Source organism: Corvus cornix, chromosome 3 (genome assembly GCF_000738735.6).
Source record: "Corvus cornix cornix isolate S_Up_H32 chromosome 3, ASM73873v5, whole genome shotgun sequence".
Classification (NCBI taxonomy): Eukaryota; Metazoa; Chordata; class Aves; order Passeriformes; family Corvidae; genus Corvus; species Corvus cornix.
This window is the reverse complement of record NC_047056.1, coordinates 21,462,175-21,477,906: the sequence shown is the minus strand read 5'-3', so window position 1 is coordinate 21,477,906 and position 15,732 is coordinate 21,462,175. Positions and strand designations below refer to the sequence as shown.

General features: G+C 41.4%; 2 protein-coding genes across 6 annotated transcripts in view; one reads left to right on the top strand and one right to left on the bottom strand.

The window, feature by feature from the left end:
• The window catches only part of SMYD2 (SET and MYND domain containing 2), a 29,177-nt gene extending 19,790 nt beyond the window's left edge, over positions 1-9,387 (top strand). For 4 of the 5 annotated variants that reach the window (XM_039569733.1, XM_039569734.1, XM_010393598.4 and 1 more), the window contains 5 exons: positions 2,294-2,404; positions 4,189-4,309; positions 4,508-4,682; positions 6,087-6,195; positions 8,175-8,555. In XM_039569733.1, coding sequence (XP_039425667.1) covers positions 2,294-2,404; positions 4,189-4,309; positions 4,508-4,682; positions 6,087-6,195; positions 8,175-8,255 — 597 coding nt within the window. In that variant the 3' untranslated portion in view covers positions 8,256-8,555. Of the gene's footprint in view, positions 1-2,293; positions 2,405-4,188; positions 4,310-4,507; positions 4,683-6,086; positions 6,196-8,174 lie in introns of all 5 variants that reach the window. The other variant, XM_039569732.1, reaches the window with a different exon arrangement.
• Positions 9,388-10,853: 1,466 nt separating this feature from the next.
• Positions 10,854-15,732, bottom strand: part of PTPN14 (protein tyrosine phosphatase non-receptor type 14) — a 110,958-nt gene continuing 106,079 nt past the window's right edge. Inside the window, exon 19 of the mRNA XM_039569730.1 lies at positions 10,854-15,639. Coding sequence (XP_039425664.1) covers positions 15,511-15,639 — 129 coding nt within the window. The 3' untranslated portion in view covers positions 10,854-15,510. The remainder of the gene's footprint in view (positions 15,640-15,732) is intronic.

The following is a 15,732-nucleotide window of genomic DNA, read 5'->3' as shown; positions in this document are numbered from 1 at the left end:
TTCATTTCTATTAGATGGCAACTTAATAATAGGAAGGAAGGATCTCATGTTTCTCAAAGAAATGCAAGATGGTGCTTTGGAAAAGTTAGGGTGGCTCTGGAGGACTGAAGGGATTTTTGGAGACAGTACCCTATTTTGTGCTAAAACATGGGAAGGGCACCTGCAGCAGTCACTGTGTATCTGCCAGCCTCTCTCTCAGTTTGCCCATCTGTAAAATGAGGCTGAGTTTACTGATGTTTGGCTGGTGCTTTGAAATTCCAAGATCAAAGCAAATTATTACTGCTATAATAGTTCCCAGTATAATAGTAATGTGTTGAAATTGAAGCCAGAATAAACAAGGTAAATGGGTACAGATAAATCCTCTGACTTCTGTTTGGACAGAGCATCCACAAAACATGGGACTTGGTCATATCACCTCAGTGGCATCTGCTGGGAAGTCACAGAACAAATGTGTGTTTTTAGGTGGAGTGAAACTGAACACAGAAGGATAAAAATCTGTGAAATTGAGTAAGGCTCTGGGTTTACCTTGAAACTTTCTCAATCAAATAATGAATTTGGCTGGGAGTTTTAAACAGAAGAGCTGCACTTTACTTTAAAAAACCAAAAAAAGATGTTAAACAGAGTTGAGGAGGATGTTCAAATATCTGCAGGGAATGAAGATACTGAACATCCTCTCTGGGAATGGAGTTTGCACAGTTTCAATGGCTTATTTGTAAATAATAATTAAGTGGGTGAAGTTAATGCTGATAAGCTCAGATTTGATTTTTGATAACTTCTACTGTTTTCTGAGGTGTGTGATAGCAGCCTGCAAGAAAGGTAGAGAGGTTGTTTTTGTGGATTGTAGCTGTTCCCCGTTGTGAACAAAGTGAATTTAGTTGCTGTAGCCAAGGGTGAATGACTCAGGTGAGCAACTTCTTTTGATGCCGTTTGCCAGCGATGATTTGTCTGTGATGCCTGCAGTCACTGCAAATGCATTGTGGTAACAGACAAGGACTGATTCTGGCTTCACAGTTTTGCTGTGGAATCCCAGACATTTTCAGCATGTTAGGGGGAGGTGTATCATTAGAGGTAGAGAAGTGGACTCTTTACCTTGCTCAGCATCTTCTTCAGCTTGAATTCTGCCTTAGAAGCTGCATCAGCTCTCCAGGACCTCACGGATTTTGCTCATTTGCTTTTCTGACACTTCAGAATTTTCTAACTGTGAGCTGTGGCTGTGTGTGGTCGCTGTGCAGTCTCCCAGCCTGTGTCTCCATCTTCAGGCTCCGTGTAGCCATTGCAGGGCAGCACTGTAAAGTTTTTTTGCTGTAAATGTGGTTCCTGCATTCCACATGCTTTGAAAATATCGAAGGGAGGAGAGGAGTGTGAGGGAAAGTGTGAGATGACACACACTTAAGAAGAAGGTGCACTGTATGAAATTACATGTAATTTTGCTTTTAAAGAAAAGAGAAACTTTAAGTATAAAGACTGAGCAAAGCATTTCAAATAACCATAAATGAGGAAACGGAGCTAAAGCTGTTCCTTGGTCTGCAGAATGATCAACTGCACCGTGCATAGGACGTGTTTCTTGGGGGAGATCTCATTTTAAAAGCAGAGCATTAAAGCTAGTTGCAGGGGTTCTTTTCTGAAGACCATTGAAATAGAGGAAAACTTAAGAATAGTGTATATGAAGGGCCTTTAAAATGATCAAAAGCAGGTTTTCTTTGCTTTAAAATATTGCTGCTGAAGTAAATCTGATATTCATTCTCCTTGAACTGGAGCACTGGGCCTCTCTTCTTTTCAGAGATCTAAAGGTCTTGTCCTAAGTTTCTAAAGCTACTAGTGACTCGTGTTGCCCCAATTTTTGTAGGTTTTCAGAAAGAAAAATTTGAGATTCCAGCCTCCAAAAAACCAGGCCACTGTAATTTATCCTAGGCTGGATACCTGAAATCATTATTTTACTTCTGAAAAGTAGGCATCTCTTTGTAGTCTGACAGGAGCCTGAGATTTATGCTGTGATAGTTTCCTTATCCACACCTGAATCTTGCTCTCCTGGGTGCAAGCCAGGGTAATATTTGAGGGAAATTCCACAACAAATAGGAAAAGAACACTTTTCTGTCAGGCTGCATTCACAAGTGACAACTCCTGATGCTGCCAAGGGGCTTGGAATGTGAGGGAGCAGCCAGGTGATGTGGCTGCAGGGGTCCACAAGCTGCATGAATATGTAGTTGTCATACTACATATATCAGAACTAGTATAATAAATATGTTTAATGATGCTGCTTCTCACTAACTGCTATTTTTTTTTCACCATGTAGATTTTTAGCAGCTACATTGACCTGCTGTATCCCACAGAAGACAGAAATGACCGGTTAAGAGACTCCTATTTTTTTAGCTGTGATTGCAGGGAGTGCGTTACGAAAGAAAAGGTAGTGCAATTGGTGTGAAATACACTTCTGACTGTCAAGGCATCTACCTATGTCCTTAGATGCAATATTCTATCTGGGTTAATTACTTTTTGGAAAGTAGGATAGTGGGATGGGGGGAGGTTTTGTTTTTCTGTCTTTCTGTCCAGAACGCTTTCTGATACTCATTCTTTCCCCTGTAATTATGACACGTCAGGAAATTTCCTGGTAGAGGCCTATTTAAAGTTCAGCTGCAAAGCAAAGATGAAAACATTGTTAAAAGTAGATAATTATACTGTGTCTATGCTACCTGGCCAAAAGAATTAAGCTCAGAAATTTTTTTTTTTTTTTTTTTTTGTAATTTCATACTTTCTACCAACTCGCAGCAAGGAAATCTTGCTTGGGGCATTTCTGGGGTCCTGTTCTGGGATAGAGTAACTGCTGCATTTCCTGGTTGGGACATTACAGTCAATTCTAGGTGACACTGTATGGCATCTCTGGATGTTTTGGAGACCCAGCAGAATCTGAGGAATGGCCTTTCCTACAATAGCATCAGATTGATCTGCTCAGGGACAGTGTAGTCCTGGGTCACAGTCCCTGGTGAGGTTCAGGCCAGGGTTATTTTTGTTCATTAGACATGAGCTGGTGCCCCTCAAAGGACAAAGGAAGATCCAGACAGTCTTCCTGAAAACAAGGTGTTAGATGTTTTAAAGAAAAGCACTTCTTGGAGGGAAAAGGTAGATACTGAGACAGCTGTGCCTGTGCAATCATTTGGCCCTCCTTCACTGAAGGTCCTACAAGAATTGAGCTCTGTGTAGCTTATCTGTCATTCCAGACAAGATCAGTGTGTCTGGCATAATCTAATCCTTAAGTTCCAGATCATTTTTCCTCCCATCTTCACCAGGCATCCTTTTAAGAGCTGCTTCCCAAAGTGACCAGGCAACCATCTCCTTCCCCTAAATGGTGTCATCTTTTGTAATTTCTTTTCCCAAATAGTACCCAATACTGTTGCTTGAGATCATTCTGCTGGTACCATATCAGTTTTTCCCCACAGTTACCTTGATAATTTTGCCATGGAATTTAATGAAGCCAGGATTTCACCTGTGATTTTCAACAATCTTCTGCTCTGGGAATCACCTGTCACTCATTTTCCTTCAGTTCTGGAAAGAGTCCCTGTAGCTCTCTCAGCTGGCAGATTAAATAATAAAAAAATAAAGAAATCTAGCAACAATGTGAAGCTTAAACAGCAAAAAATTGTCTCTAAATTGTAGCTGACTTCATGAAATAGTATGTTAGATAGATAAGAGTAAGTGGAGCTGTCCAGCAGAAATAACAAAATACATGGAAATGTGGTTTTGTCTGTAGATCTGAAGGATCCTTTTCTGTGTTTAAGTTCATGTAATTTTCCACAGAGACATCACTTGGTAGTTGACCTAAGGTATTTGAGCTGTTATAGCCCTAAAACTAAGGCTAAATTTGTTTTAAACCCTAATCTCTTTGAAACAGTGAAATTTCTTATGTAAAACTGCTTGCAACACACAACTGAAAAGCTATTCGATCTTTCAAAAGAAAGGGACTTCATGGAAGTAGAGAATAGCAGATGAACTGGAGGGCCAGGGGATCCTAGGATTTCTAGCCAAGGCTTTAGAGAAAAATTGCAGGTGCACATTCTACATTTGTTTTTTCATTCTTTGAAGAGCTTAAGTTCGCATCTGTGTCTTTTTATTAGAGTAATTTTGTATAGCAGGTGCACTTTTATTTGTAGGGCTTGGAACCTGCCTTTGTAAGGTCCATTGTGTTTCCTTCAGGATAAAGAGAAATTGGAAATCTGCAAGATGAATGATCCTCCGTCAGCAGAGACAGTAAAGGACATGATCAAATATGCCCGGAACGTGATTGAGGAATTCAGGCGAGCCAAACACTACAAATATATCCTTTGTCTTACCCTGACTCCATTGGCGTGTGACCTAAAAATCTTGCCTGCTGGACTTCAGAAGTACTTGCAGGAGAAATACTGTGACCAGTAGAAATTAAACTTATCTCTGTCCTCTTTGTGTCTGAAGGCATTACCAGATAGTTGTATAATGAGAGGCCATCGATTTATTTCATTCCTTGACTTCTTCCTACCCCCTAGTGAATTACTGGAGATCTGTGAACTCAGCCTGGACAAGATGGGTGCAGTGTTTGAAGACAGCAATGTTTATATGTTACATATGATGTACCAGGCCATGGGCGTCTGTCTCTACGTGCAGGACTGGGAAGGTGCACTGCGTTACGGGCAAAAAATTATCAGACCGTACAGGTAAATATGAGAGACTATTTTTTTTTTCCTTAGTGCTCTAATTCAGTAATCTGAACAATTAAGACAAGTCTGGGCAGAGATCACTTCTCTCAATATATGTGGTATAGACATTCTACCCATGATACCACTACTCAAAAAGGAATATTTAGATGCTGGGACAGTGTTTGTTACTATCAGAATGTGGTCTGCAATATATAGCAGGACTGACTTTGAAATCATTGCTTTGGGTTCTCAAAACAATTTTGTGCCACCTTGGGTGCTGTGCTAATTCTGCTTAGCTGGTTTCTAAAATACTGTAATTTTTTACTAAAGAAGGGCTTCAAACTACATCTGCAGCCGGTATTTTGTACAAGGTAATGGAGGCAAAGCCTGTGTTGCTGTCAGCTTTCCGCAGTCTCCCAGTCCTCTCTCTCTGCAGCAGCACAGTGGGCACGGCTGCAGGAGTGCAGAGCCGTGTCCCGGGGCTGGGGCCGAGCAGCAGAGGGAGCTGGAGATGAGCTCAACTCCTGCGCTCAGAGCTGGGGGTGCCCCGTGTTGCTGATCCTGCTGCCCTAGAGCTGGAGGCATGGGAGAATGCCCAGGCTGAAGCCCTTCGTGGGGCAGGGCAGCACACAGCCTCTGCAGGAGATAAGAATACTGTTTCTGATAAAGTTCTCTGGTTTTGCAGTAGTGAGCCCGTTCATTAGAGCCAGCCGGTTACACTGGCTGTGTCTGGTGCTGCCGTGAATCTCCCAAACAGATTCTCGTCTTGAGATGTGACTTTCTTGCCAGCTGGGGGGAGCGCAAGAAAAGCTCTCCCTTTGGAACAGATGCCAACATAAAGTCACAGATCACTTGGCAGAGAACAGTGATACAAAGAAGGAGCCAACATTCCCCCCCTGGGGGCTCAGTACTATTTATCTTCCCTGGGACTTGCCCAGCTCCTCTGGCTCTGAGCCTGGCATTCCAGGTCAGCTCTGCTGCAGCGGGCTCTGCCCGCTCAGTGTGTGCGAGCACAGACTGCCATGTGTGCCCTGCACACTGCAGAGGGCCCCTCGCTTTCCAGCCCACCAACTATTGTGGAACACACGGAGCGACTGCTGCGGGTGCAGGGTGGCTCCAAAAACTCATAACAATGCAGGCTCTCTCTGTAGCTGGCTAGATTAAAACTAGTGGCAGAAAGTCATTGCCATCTGACAGCTGTTCAGAGGCATATGGTAGTTTCAGTTCAATTCCCAGCTGACAGGCGTCCCCATCCCAGACACAATTGGCACTGGCTCTTGGCAGTCACGGCAGAGGGGATGAGCGCTGAATGGGCAGGGGCAACGAGAGGCAGCTTCTTGCCCCATGAGAGGGGGACAGGGGCTGGGAAAATGCAATGAAACTGCCAAGGCTGATAAAGCTGCATTTCTTTCTGTCTTGCAGTAAACATTATCCCTCCTACTCGCTGAATGTTGCCTCCATGTGGCTGAAATTAGGGAGACTGTACATGGCACTGAAGAACAGGACGGCTGGAGTTAAAGCCTTGCAGAGGGTATTTATTGCCTGATTTCTCCATTAATAACACCAGTTCAGGCTGTTGAAACACTGTGTGCTTCTCTGTCAGTGAGCCTGGCAGGGTAGGAAATGCACCATGAGTTAATATATTTGGTCACTGGATTTTTGGCTCAGATTTGGCTTTTCTAATGATGGAGTATAGGTCTGCTCATGGGTGCCTTTTCACAGTGGGCTCATACTGCAGCAGCTGGAACAAGAATTATGCTTAAACATTTGCTCTGAGTTCTTCACTGAGCTAGAGCTGCACTAGTGTAAATGAAGCAGAACCCTATCTTCCCCTCATTTGCTGGGTAAGGACAGGAAAAATGCTTGGCTCTTATAAAAGGCACATAGTGTTTCATTGAAGTCTGTGATTTCTATATCCAACTTAAGCTAGGCATGCTTTTGGTAGTTATTTGTTCTGGAACCAGTTGATTTTTACATAACTGAAGGGAATTCAATGCATCTGGTAATGCTGAAATTGGCAAATACAGCATTTTGGTTTTATGTTTTTCTTCACCCCTTTTTGTTAGTCTGTGCCTTATTCTTTAGGTTTTTATTCTTCTATTTTGTTATTAGTCTGTACTACGTTTCTTGACTATTTTCCTTTATTGATGTTGGACAGAAATTTATTTTAGTTTCTTAAGCATCAGTGACTACTGTAGCATATAATGACTCAGTGTGGAATGTCACAATGTATTTCTTCTTGCTTTTTAGATGCTGGCAAGGTTTTAGCCAGCAAATAACAGCACCATCCAACCATGGTGAATGATGCTACAATCTATGCTCTAAAATGTAACTGTTACCTAGTTTGAAATTGGCATAGGTTTTCCTTCACTGTGGTGTTAAACCCTTGCGTAGAAATGGGAATTGTGCCAGTAGGAGCATGGGATGGGGGGTAGGGAACTGTGAGGTAGATTTGTTGGCATAGTTAGTTTCCTAACACAAACATTTCTTAATGACTCACTTCCAAAAGCTGTCTACAGGAACTGCCCAAAGTTATCCCAGCCTCTGATCATTGGGATTTAGTGGAAAAGCAAACCCATTGTTCCCTTTCAGTTTGTGAGCAGCTCATCCAGAAGGTCCTCCTTTCTTTTTGTGGGCAGGAGGAGGATTGGAGTCATTTCTTGCTGCTGAGGTGGAACCAAAAGCCCTTATTGTACTGTCCTAACAAATACAAGAGCATAAAAGTTTCCCAAGGATGAAATAACTAAATGCTCAGAGGGCCAGGATACCGCAGTTCCTTGCTCTGTCTTAGCACTGTTGGTCTTTAAACATTCTCAGACTTACACTGAACTTTCCTCTCAGTTCTGTCTCATGCTGCCTTTTATCACATCTTTTCTCAAGAGGAAATCTTGCCCTTGCACACATTCTGCAGGGCAGGAAATGTGCCAATCAGGGGGTTTGGCTGCCTGCAGTGTTCCCTCTCAGGCCTGGAGCAGGCTGCAGGTGAAACACCAGGGAGTCAGGCACAGCAGCATCTGTCCCAATCTGATGGGATCTCCCTTTTGCTTCCTTCCTGAAGAATTGGCAGTCCCTGGAAGGAGCAGAGGGTTTACAGACTCAAGTCTGAAATGCCTCAACATTACTCCTGCACTAGGCCTGCATGTCTCTGACAGCTCAAGGATAAATTGGTAGGAGCAGAGCTCGCTCTGATACTGGCTAAGTCCTCTGCTGGAATATTATCCACCGCACTTGCAGTTTTCTGTCCTGGAGCTGGTTGCATTCAAAGTAGTTTTGTCAAGAATATAATTTTGAAAGGTGCTTTGGGCTCCTTTAAGATCAAAGATGTATTCTCTGAATATAAAACCTTTATTACTTAGTTTTGAATTTCATTTTATTTCCTACTGGGTTTATGACTACAAGGGGACAAAAAGTAGCTAGAGGTGTCAGACTGCTTCAAACCTCTAAAGAGCGTATTTATAGCCTGGTGTTATATATGAATCAATTGTGTGAATATTTTTTTTCTTTTCATAGGCAATTGCTATCATGGAAGTAGCACATGGGAAAGATCATCCATACATTTCAGAGATCAAAAAGGAATTAGAGGACCACTGAGCCTTTGAATCTATGCAATCCTTCAAACCTTTATTTAAAAAGGCTTGTTATGGAAACCTTCAGGAGCACTTTGAAAAGCGGTAGAGTATGAGCACAGTTCTGTCCTATAATTGGAATGACAAACACACTTAGGCCTAGCTTCCACACATCTACAATTGCCTTTTTTTTTCTAAGGAAGCATCCATGGTTCCTTAAAGGTTATGCCTTTTGATGGCTCATGGGCAAAAATGGCCATTTTTTTTCTTTAGGGATGTTGATGTGGATCTTATTTGTGTAAAATAAATAAAGTGGTCTTGGGCCCTCTTGACTCCACTTGTACACTTAAATGGGTGCAATAGTCCTGTGATACCCGCTTTTGCCCTAATAGTTTTGCTTAATCTGACAAATTAGAAAAACCCCTACTTTTTCTGTTGTGGTTTGGCATCCATTTCCTTTTTTTCTCGCGTCATTTTTGTTTGCAGTGGCTTAACTGGGAGAGAGGAGAAATGGGGTGATGAATTCTGTACATTTTACAGCAAAGCCACCAATGTTCCCTCAACCAGTTAATCTGCAGGTCCATCACTGCTCCTGGCAAATGAGGATTCATCACAGTAAAGATCTAGAGCTCAACTTGTCTTGTACAGAAGATACTGACACCTATCTTGGAGCTCGGAGGCTTGCACAAGACATGAACTATGCAAATTCTGGCTTTTTAGTCCCCTTTACAAGTTAAAGTGAGTTATTGCAGAGGAGAGCTCATATTTCCTTACAGCCATACCTTCACCTCCAGTGGATTACAACTATTGTAATAGTATGCTAGCAATTATTTTTAAGAGAGGAATAGGAACACTTTCTGAGAAAAAAGTCCAGGACTTAGCTTTCTCCACCCATATATAAAACAAGGGGATTTTTTTCCCCTCCATTTAAATCAATGGCAGGAGTTTGCTTTTAAGGATGGGGGAATAAAAGAGTGTAGCTGTAAACTTCTAGCATCAAAACTGAAATATGGTGCTCAATAAAATTACCTGCCCATTCCTTACTGTTTTCACAGCTTATAAAGTATGATGAGAAAGAGAACACATCACCCTTAAGAACTTCATTGTATTTTCTTTCTTGTAAGCACTGCTCTGAAAATAAAACTGCTAGAACAAGGGTCTGTCAGCTCATTTTGCTGAAATCTTTCATTGCTCTCCAGCCAGCAGTTGCTGCTGGAGTACATGAAACTGCACCACATCTACAATTCCGGAAAGCCAAGGCCATTTAAACTACAGCCAAACCTAGGAAGAGGGCAGTAGCTGACTATTTTTATCCTAACTTTGTCTTGTCAAATAAACTCTTGTCCTGGGACATAACACCTTTACTTCAGCAAGTCTGTCCAGAGCCCAGACCACACTTCAACACCAAAGAATTGGATTAGCTGAACATGAGGCACCAGTGGGAGGCTTGCCCCTGTGAAACTTGGATTACTATTTACAGAAGGTTTTTCAAAGCTCACTGTGGGCCTGGCTGTGCCTATCAGTTTAACATGGGAAACCAACTGAAGCAGTGTAGGTGCAAATACAAAACCCTTAAGCTGATACAGAAAAGAATACAAACATTGTTTTCCTTGAAAAAAAAATGTTTTATTGTATACTGTGAAGGACAGATTTACCAAAAAAACCTTAGTGACTGAAGACATTCTCACATTTGCAAAAGCATATAAGAAACTATTTACACAAAGGCAGTGAAAGGGGTAAAAAAATTATTGCAGTCAATTAATGCTGATAGAACTTTTTATTATAAAAAGAGAAAGAAAAGAAACAGTGCAAAAATACTGTCAAAAGTAATCAGTTCTATACACAAGATAAAACTGATAAGCATAAGCTTATGTACTGATATGAATAATACATTAGAATATAAAATAGCATGCATAGATTTTTTTTAAAGGCTTTCAAATACCATAGAATAGTTCTGCCATTCAGCCCTAACAGGAGGGAGTGGGGGCAGGAAGGGCACATAACTGATGTCCCATTACAAAATGTGTACATACAATGAGATGGTGAGATTCAGATCACTGTTTTGTGTTAAACTGTCAGGTACAAAATTACAGAACAAATAAAACAGGAGGCATCAAAATACTGAAGTAAAACAGGACAGTAAAATCCAGTGACATAAACATGTTATCTCATTTAACACATTCCACACAATAACATATGGGAATATTACAGTCATCTGCGTGTGTAAACTTTTTCCTTTGTAAAATAGCCAAAGAAAGGTACTTTACTAGTGAGGAAAATGTGTTTTCCATATGGAGCAATCTCAACAGTCTAAACATCCTATTACCAGTGTTTCTGGCACTCAAGATTTGCTTTCTTTTGAAGACCAAGCAGAAGCAAGAAAATACTTTCATTTAACATACACAAAAATGAAGTTCTTATACATTACATCTGTAAGTTGTGGAACTCACCAGCACAGGACATTATGAAGGCCAGAGGAATAACTGGCTTCTAAAGAAAAGATAATGGGATTTGTGGAAGACGGATCCATCAGTAGGTACTACACAGAGTGAGCAGGATACAGCTTTGGCCTCAGGAAGCCCCTAAAGCAGGGGCCCAGAGGGGCTGAGAACCCTTTTCTATACACATCCCTATTTCTTTCTCAACTACCAGCCACTGTCTAACTCAGGGGGTGCCCCCCAACCTGACATGGAAACAGTTTGTGGGAAGCATTCCTCTTTTCTGCCTGTGTGCCTAATCAAGGAACACTACCCCTGAAATACCTGGAAATGACTGTCCAACCACTGAGTCCTTACCCAGCTGAATCAGTGGCAGTCCTTCCTTTGCTGTTATATAGTGCTGGAATTCTCCAGTGGAAGCTGCAATTTATCACTTTACTGATAAATAGCTGATTTCCTGTTCACTCTCCAAAGGCAAAGTCTTGTTGTTAAAGCACGTGGGAAACTCTCAGTGAGGGTGCACATAAAGCATGGGCAACAAAACTTCAAAAAAACAGCTGAGAGAAACCAATGCAACTGTAATCTAGGATACTCCAAGAACATTGAGTACATTTATTTACTTTTAATATTTATATAAACACTGCTATTTTTGAACTGTGCACTGTTTTTTCACAGTTTATTTATGGTTAATACCTCCATCTTGTTTGCCCCACAGCCATCTGTTCCCTTCCTCAAATCCCAACCCCTGCAAGCAGCTGCATGTATAACATCCTTCTCTCTAAAGACTTAGATGGCATCTATAGCTCCATTAGCACCAGGTCCTACAAGAAAACCTCTCTAGAAGGCTAAGACTGAGCTGGGGACAATTGCCTTTGGGGTTCTGGACTTGCAGCCTTTCTCTTATTGGCATCAAAACCTATCCCAAACTCCATATGCCTTGAAGCAGCTTTATATTCATTTCTGTAGAAGAGTGGTCAAAGGCTGTTTTCACACAGTCCTTCCTTTCATGGCCAGCTCAGTAATTTGTTCCTGCAATGTGACGCAGCCTTTATTTCCTGAAGTGAGCGCCAGCCTAGCATTCTTTTTTCCACCAAGAGAAGCAACAAAATTTAACTCAGACCTCCCTCAGTGATGCATGAGAGCTGCTACAGCAGAGATCAGCCTGATGATTCCACTTTCTGAGCACACAGACCACAAACTGTTAGCAAGGCTGACAACAGCTAATTCAGTCATCATCTCCTCCCAGGAGACCAGCGGGAAGTCAGCCGTTGGAAATGCGGCATCGTCAGTAGCTGCTGAATTTTCCCTACAGATTTCTGTGCTGTATCCAAGTACAAGATTTCCCATCAGCATTTCTTTTAGAGTTGCTTGTGGACTACACAGACATAGCAGGTATTGGATCAAAAAAGTAATGTCCTAGCTCACAATGACAATAGCTATTGAAGCACTTAGATTGGAAAAGAGTAAGTCTGTGTTTTGCCATTTGCATTTCTGTTTGTTTACAAGAAAGTAATTTAAAAAAAACCCAACTTTTGAAATCATGCAAATATTTAATAGTATTTGTAGCTGAGGCAGCTGATTTAAATAAGTAGAACAGAAATGCACTTCAGTATACTTCAAGGACTGTGTTGGCAATATGTTAAGTTCTCAGAGACATGTCTCTTGCCAGCTAAAATTAGTTTAGGGAATTTCTGATAAGGCTGAGCACTTAGGATCCCTGTATACCTATACAGGAAAATGTTTGTGGGAACAAGCTTAATCTTTCCTCAGGTAGTTGAGGACAAGAGGTGCCAAAACAGGCCTTTGTAGGACCTGAAACAAGTAGGACCTCAGCAGCTGATGTCCTCCATCCTCCAGTGTGAACAGAAACAGGATCCCCACAGCACTGAGAAGTGTCACAACTCCACTGTCATCCCTCCCATTGAACAACGGGAGGCATGAAATGTTCAGACTGTAACCAAAAATCTGATGCCAGTACCTCAATACTGTAGTTGGTAAGAGTTTAAATTAGAAAGGAAAAGGGTGTTAAATACAGATGAAGAGTGCACAAAAAGGAAAGTGGACACAATGGATTCCCAAGCCAGACTTACTCATCCACTGCAAGTTCTCTCTTGGAAAGCATCAGGGAGTGTAGGTCAGACTGCAAGGTGGGTGCCCTGGGAGAAGACTGCTTGTGTCAAAATTCCTTTCATTGATGAATCATTGTGAGATTTTTCAATTCAGATTCCAAATGGATGAAACTGGTCTGAAATTACGGTTATGCTTTGATGTTAAAAAAACATCACAACAAACAGCAACTCCCAACTGTCCTTTTCTCCTCAAGGGTTCTGCTGTTTAAAAGTCTGCAGGACAGAAACTAAACAGCACTGTTGCTTTAAGACTCATGTGTTCATTCCTGCTATGACTAAGAAAATTGGATGCAAAATGCATTTTCCTGTCACTCCCTAAAGGTTAGGAAATACTGCCCAAGCAATTTTGGCCTGATAAAACTACAACAGGTTCAAAGTGAGAAGGTTCATTTTTTCCCTTACAAAACTGTATCACATTTCAACCATAAAACATCAGCATGCTGAGGGCTGCTTGTAAGCTGGGGTAGAAAAGAACCTCTGAAGACATGCACCAGCCCAATTCACTTATGATATTAACCGATCTAGTCAAGATAAAATCTAGCAGGGAAAAATACATTGAAGTCAGATGAAAGGAAAAGTTTAAAATTACCGTTCTTTGACAATGAAAGGGAAAAAGTGACTCACATTGGCCTCTATCTACCATACCAGCCACATTAGGAGTTAATTGAAATGACTGTTTACTACATGGCCACTTATTTGGCTCATTAATAGGCACTGACTTAATTTGGAAAGGATTTTTAGTGCCTTTTTCTAATTAATGTTTTTCTAAGACACCTATGATGCATCTTTGCATAAAAAACATGTGCGTAATTTTCTTCCCTTCAAACACAGCTCTTCACACTCTCTTATGCAAGAACTTTCCTGTGCTCGTTGTAGCAGCAGAAATACACATTTCAGCCAAGAGCAGCTGAATAATAAGACATAGGAACAGATTCTTTTCCCTCCTGATTTTCTACTTCTCATATCTAAGTGGAGCAATGGGACTTGACAGCTCTGAGTTCAAACTTAATTCATCATTAGGAAATTATTCAAAAAGTTATAACGAGATAACTAATTTAATACACTTTGCTTCAAGGTTTATTCCTTGGCTTTTTTCCCAGATATAAAGCATCTCTCTGCAATTATCATGCAGATGCTGCTGAAAAGACTTTAAATGGTTGCTGCTAATTTAACAAGAGATATGTTGGCACTGGCAGAAGAAATTAGAGGAAAACTGAAGTTGACTGAAAACTCAACTGATCCCTAAAAAGAACGTGGTCAAGGTATTACAGCAAAATAATTCCTCTCCATTTGTTGGGAGCTACAAGTCTTCACCAGAATCTTCGTCACCTCATTAGGCCTGTATTGCAAAGTACCAAATCAACACAGTGCTGTTTTAAACATATTTGAGAAACATTCTGGTACAGAACCTTAGCTTCAGCTCCCCACTGATTTTAGTCCCTTTAGTGCTGAAATTACGAGTGCTTATAGGCTTAGGCCTTTGTACATTGACCAGGGTTTGGAGGCGGGGATGCAACAGAAAAGCGACAATAGGATTAAAATTGAAAGTATCTGGGGAAGGGATACTGACAAAGGTGATTTCACCATGACAAAGTAACTGCATTGCATCATGTGCCCCGAGAGGCTGTGAAATCTTCACCCTTGAGAATTCTGAAACTGGATGTGACCATGAACAAGCCTATCCAAGTTTAAAGCTAGCAGTGGGGTGAGCGGGGCTGGGACCAGAGACTTCCAAGGCTCCTCTCTAGCCTGATTCATTCTCTAGCCATCCAACGATAGTTCACACATGAAAACTAAGGCAGCTGGAGATGCCTAATTTAAATGAGATTCCTTTTCTACAGGAGGTGAGCCTCAAGGCAATAATACTTTCAGTGTAATTCATGAGAAGGTGCTTGATATGGCTTTTTTTCCAGATACATTTGGTTGAATATCCTCTGCTGTTCAACTCTCAGTCCACCAGTTATTGGAAAGACTCATTCACTGACTTCAGCCTGCTGTAGATCACTGCACTTCACCCTACATTGCTTCTTATGAATCCCTTCAAGGGCTGCACACAGCAGCAGAAGGCCTCCTTTAAAAGATCCAGCATTCATTTTTCAAGGACTAATCTAAAACTGTAATTCTTGTGGAATTTGAATAGTTTAGCACCCAAAACTCTCTGTCCTCACAATGTCCTGTGCTTGAGCCCTCTGTAACGTGCCCACTACACGTGAAGAAGCTCAGGTCTCCATGCTGTGCACCCTTACCTTCCACTCACACAGAGCAGTAGCTGACATCTAGCAGGTCTTGTTTTTACCAGGGAAGACACATACTGGGTCCAGAATGTCCTTACGTGAGAAAAAGCCCACTGCCAAATAACTGTAGGTTTCAGAAGCTGTGTAGCAAAATAAAAGCCAGCAAACTACCTTTACAAAGGATTGCCTTCCTTACAGACATGTTACAATGCAGACCAGCCATGTCAAATGTGGTTCACTTTGAAGGACACTATAAGTTTTATGAGTTATTAAAGTAATTCAGAAGTTATTCCAAGAAAAATAAATTATATTTTGTATAAAATAATCCACGGGAGACTAGTAAAGAACCATCATTCCTTACTTTCAAGACAACTTTAAAAAGTGCAATATATGCACACAGTGTTGTCCAGGCAGTTCCCCTTGTTCATCAGTAAGGTTCAGTCAGATCCACAATGCTGGGTCTGGGATGTTTGAAAAGATTAAATAAGTCTCGAGTTTTGCAGGAATTGTATGAGTACTTGGTAGACAAATTTGTACTGGGCTATGGTCTGGATCATAAACACTCTCTGCTCCCGCAGGTGTCTCAGCATCACAGGAACGTCCATCTTCTGTAAAGCAAAGGGAAAAAAAAAAGCATAAGGATCTGGGTTTATTAAATCAAACGATCACTGTCTCAAATATCAGTTATCTGACACAGGGAG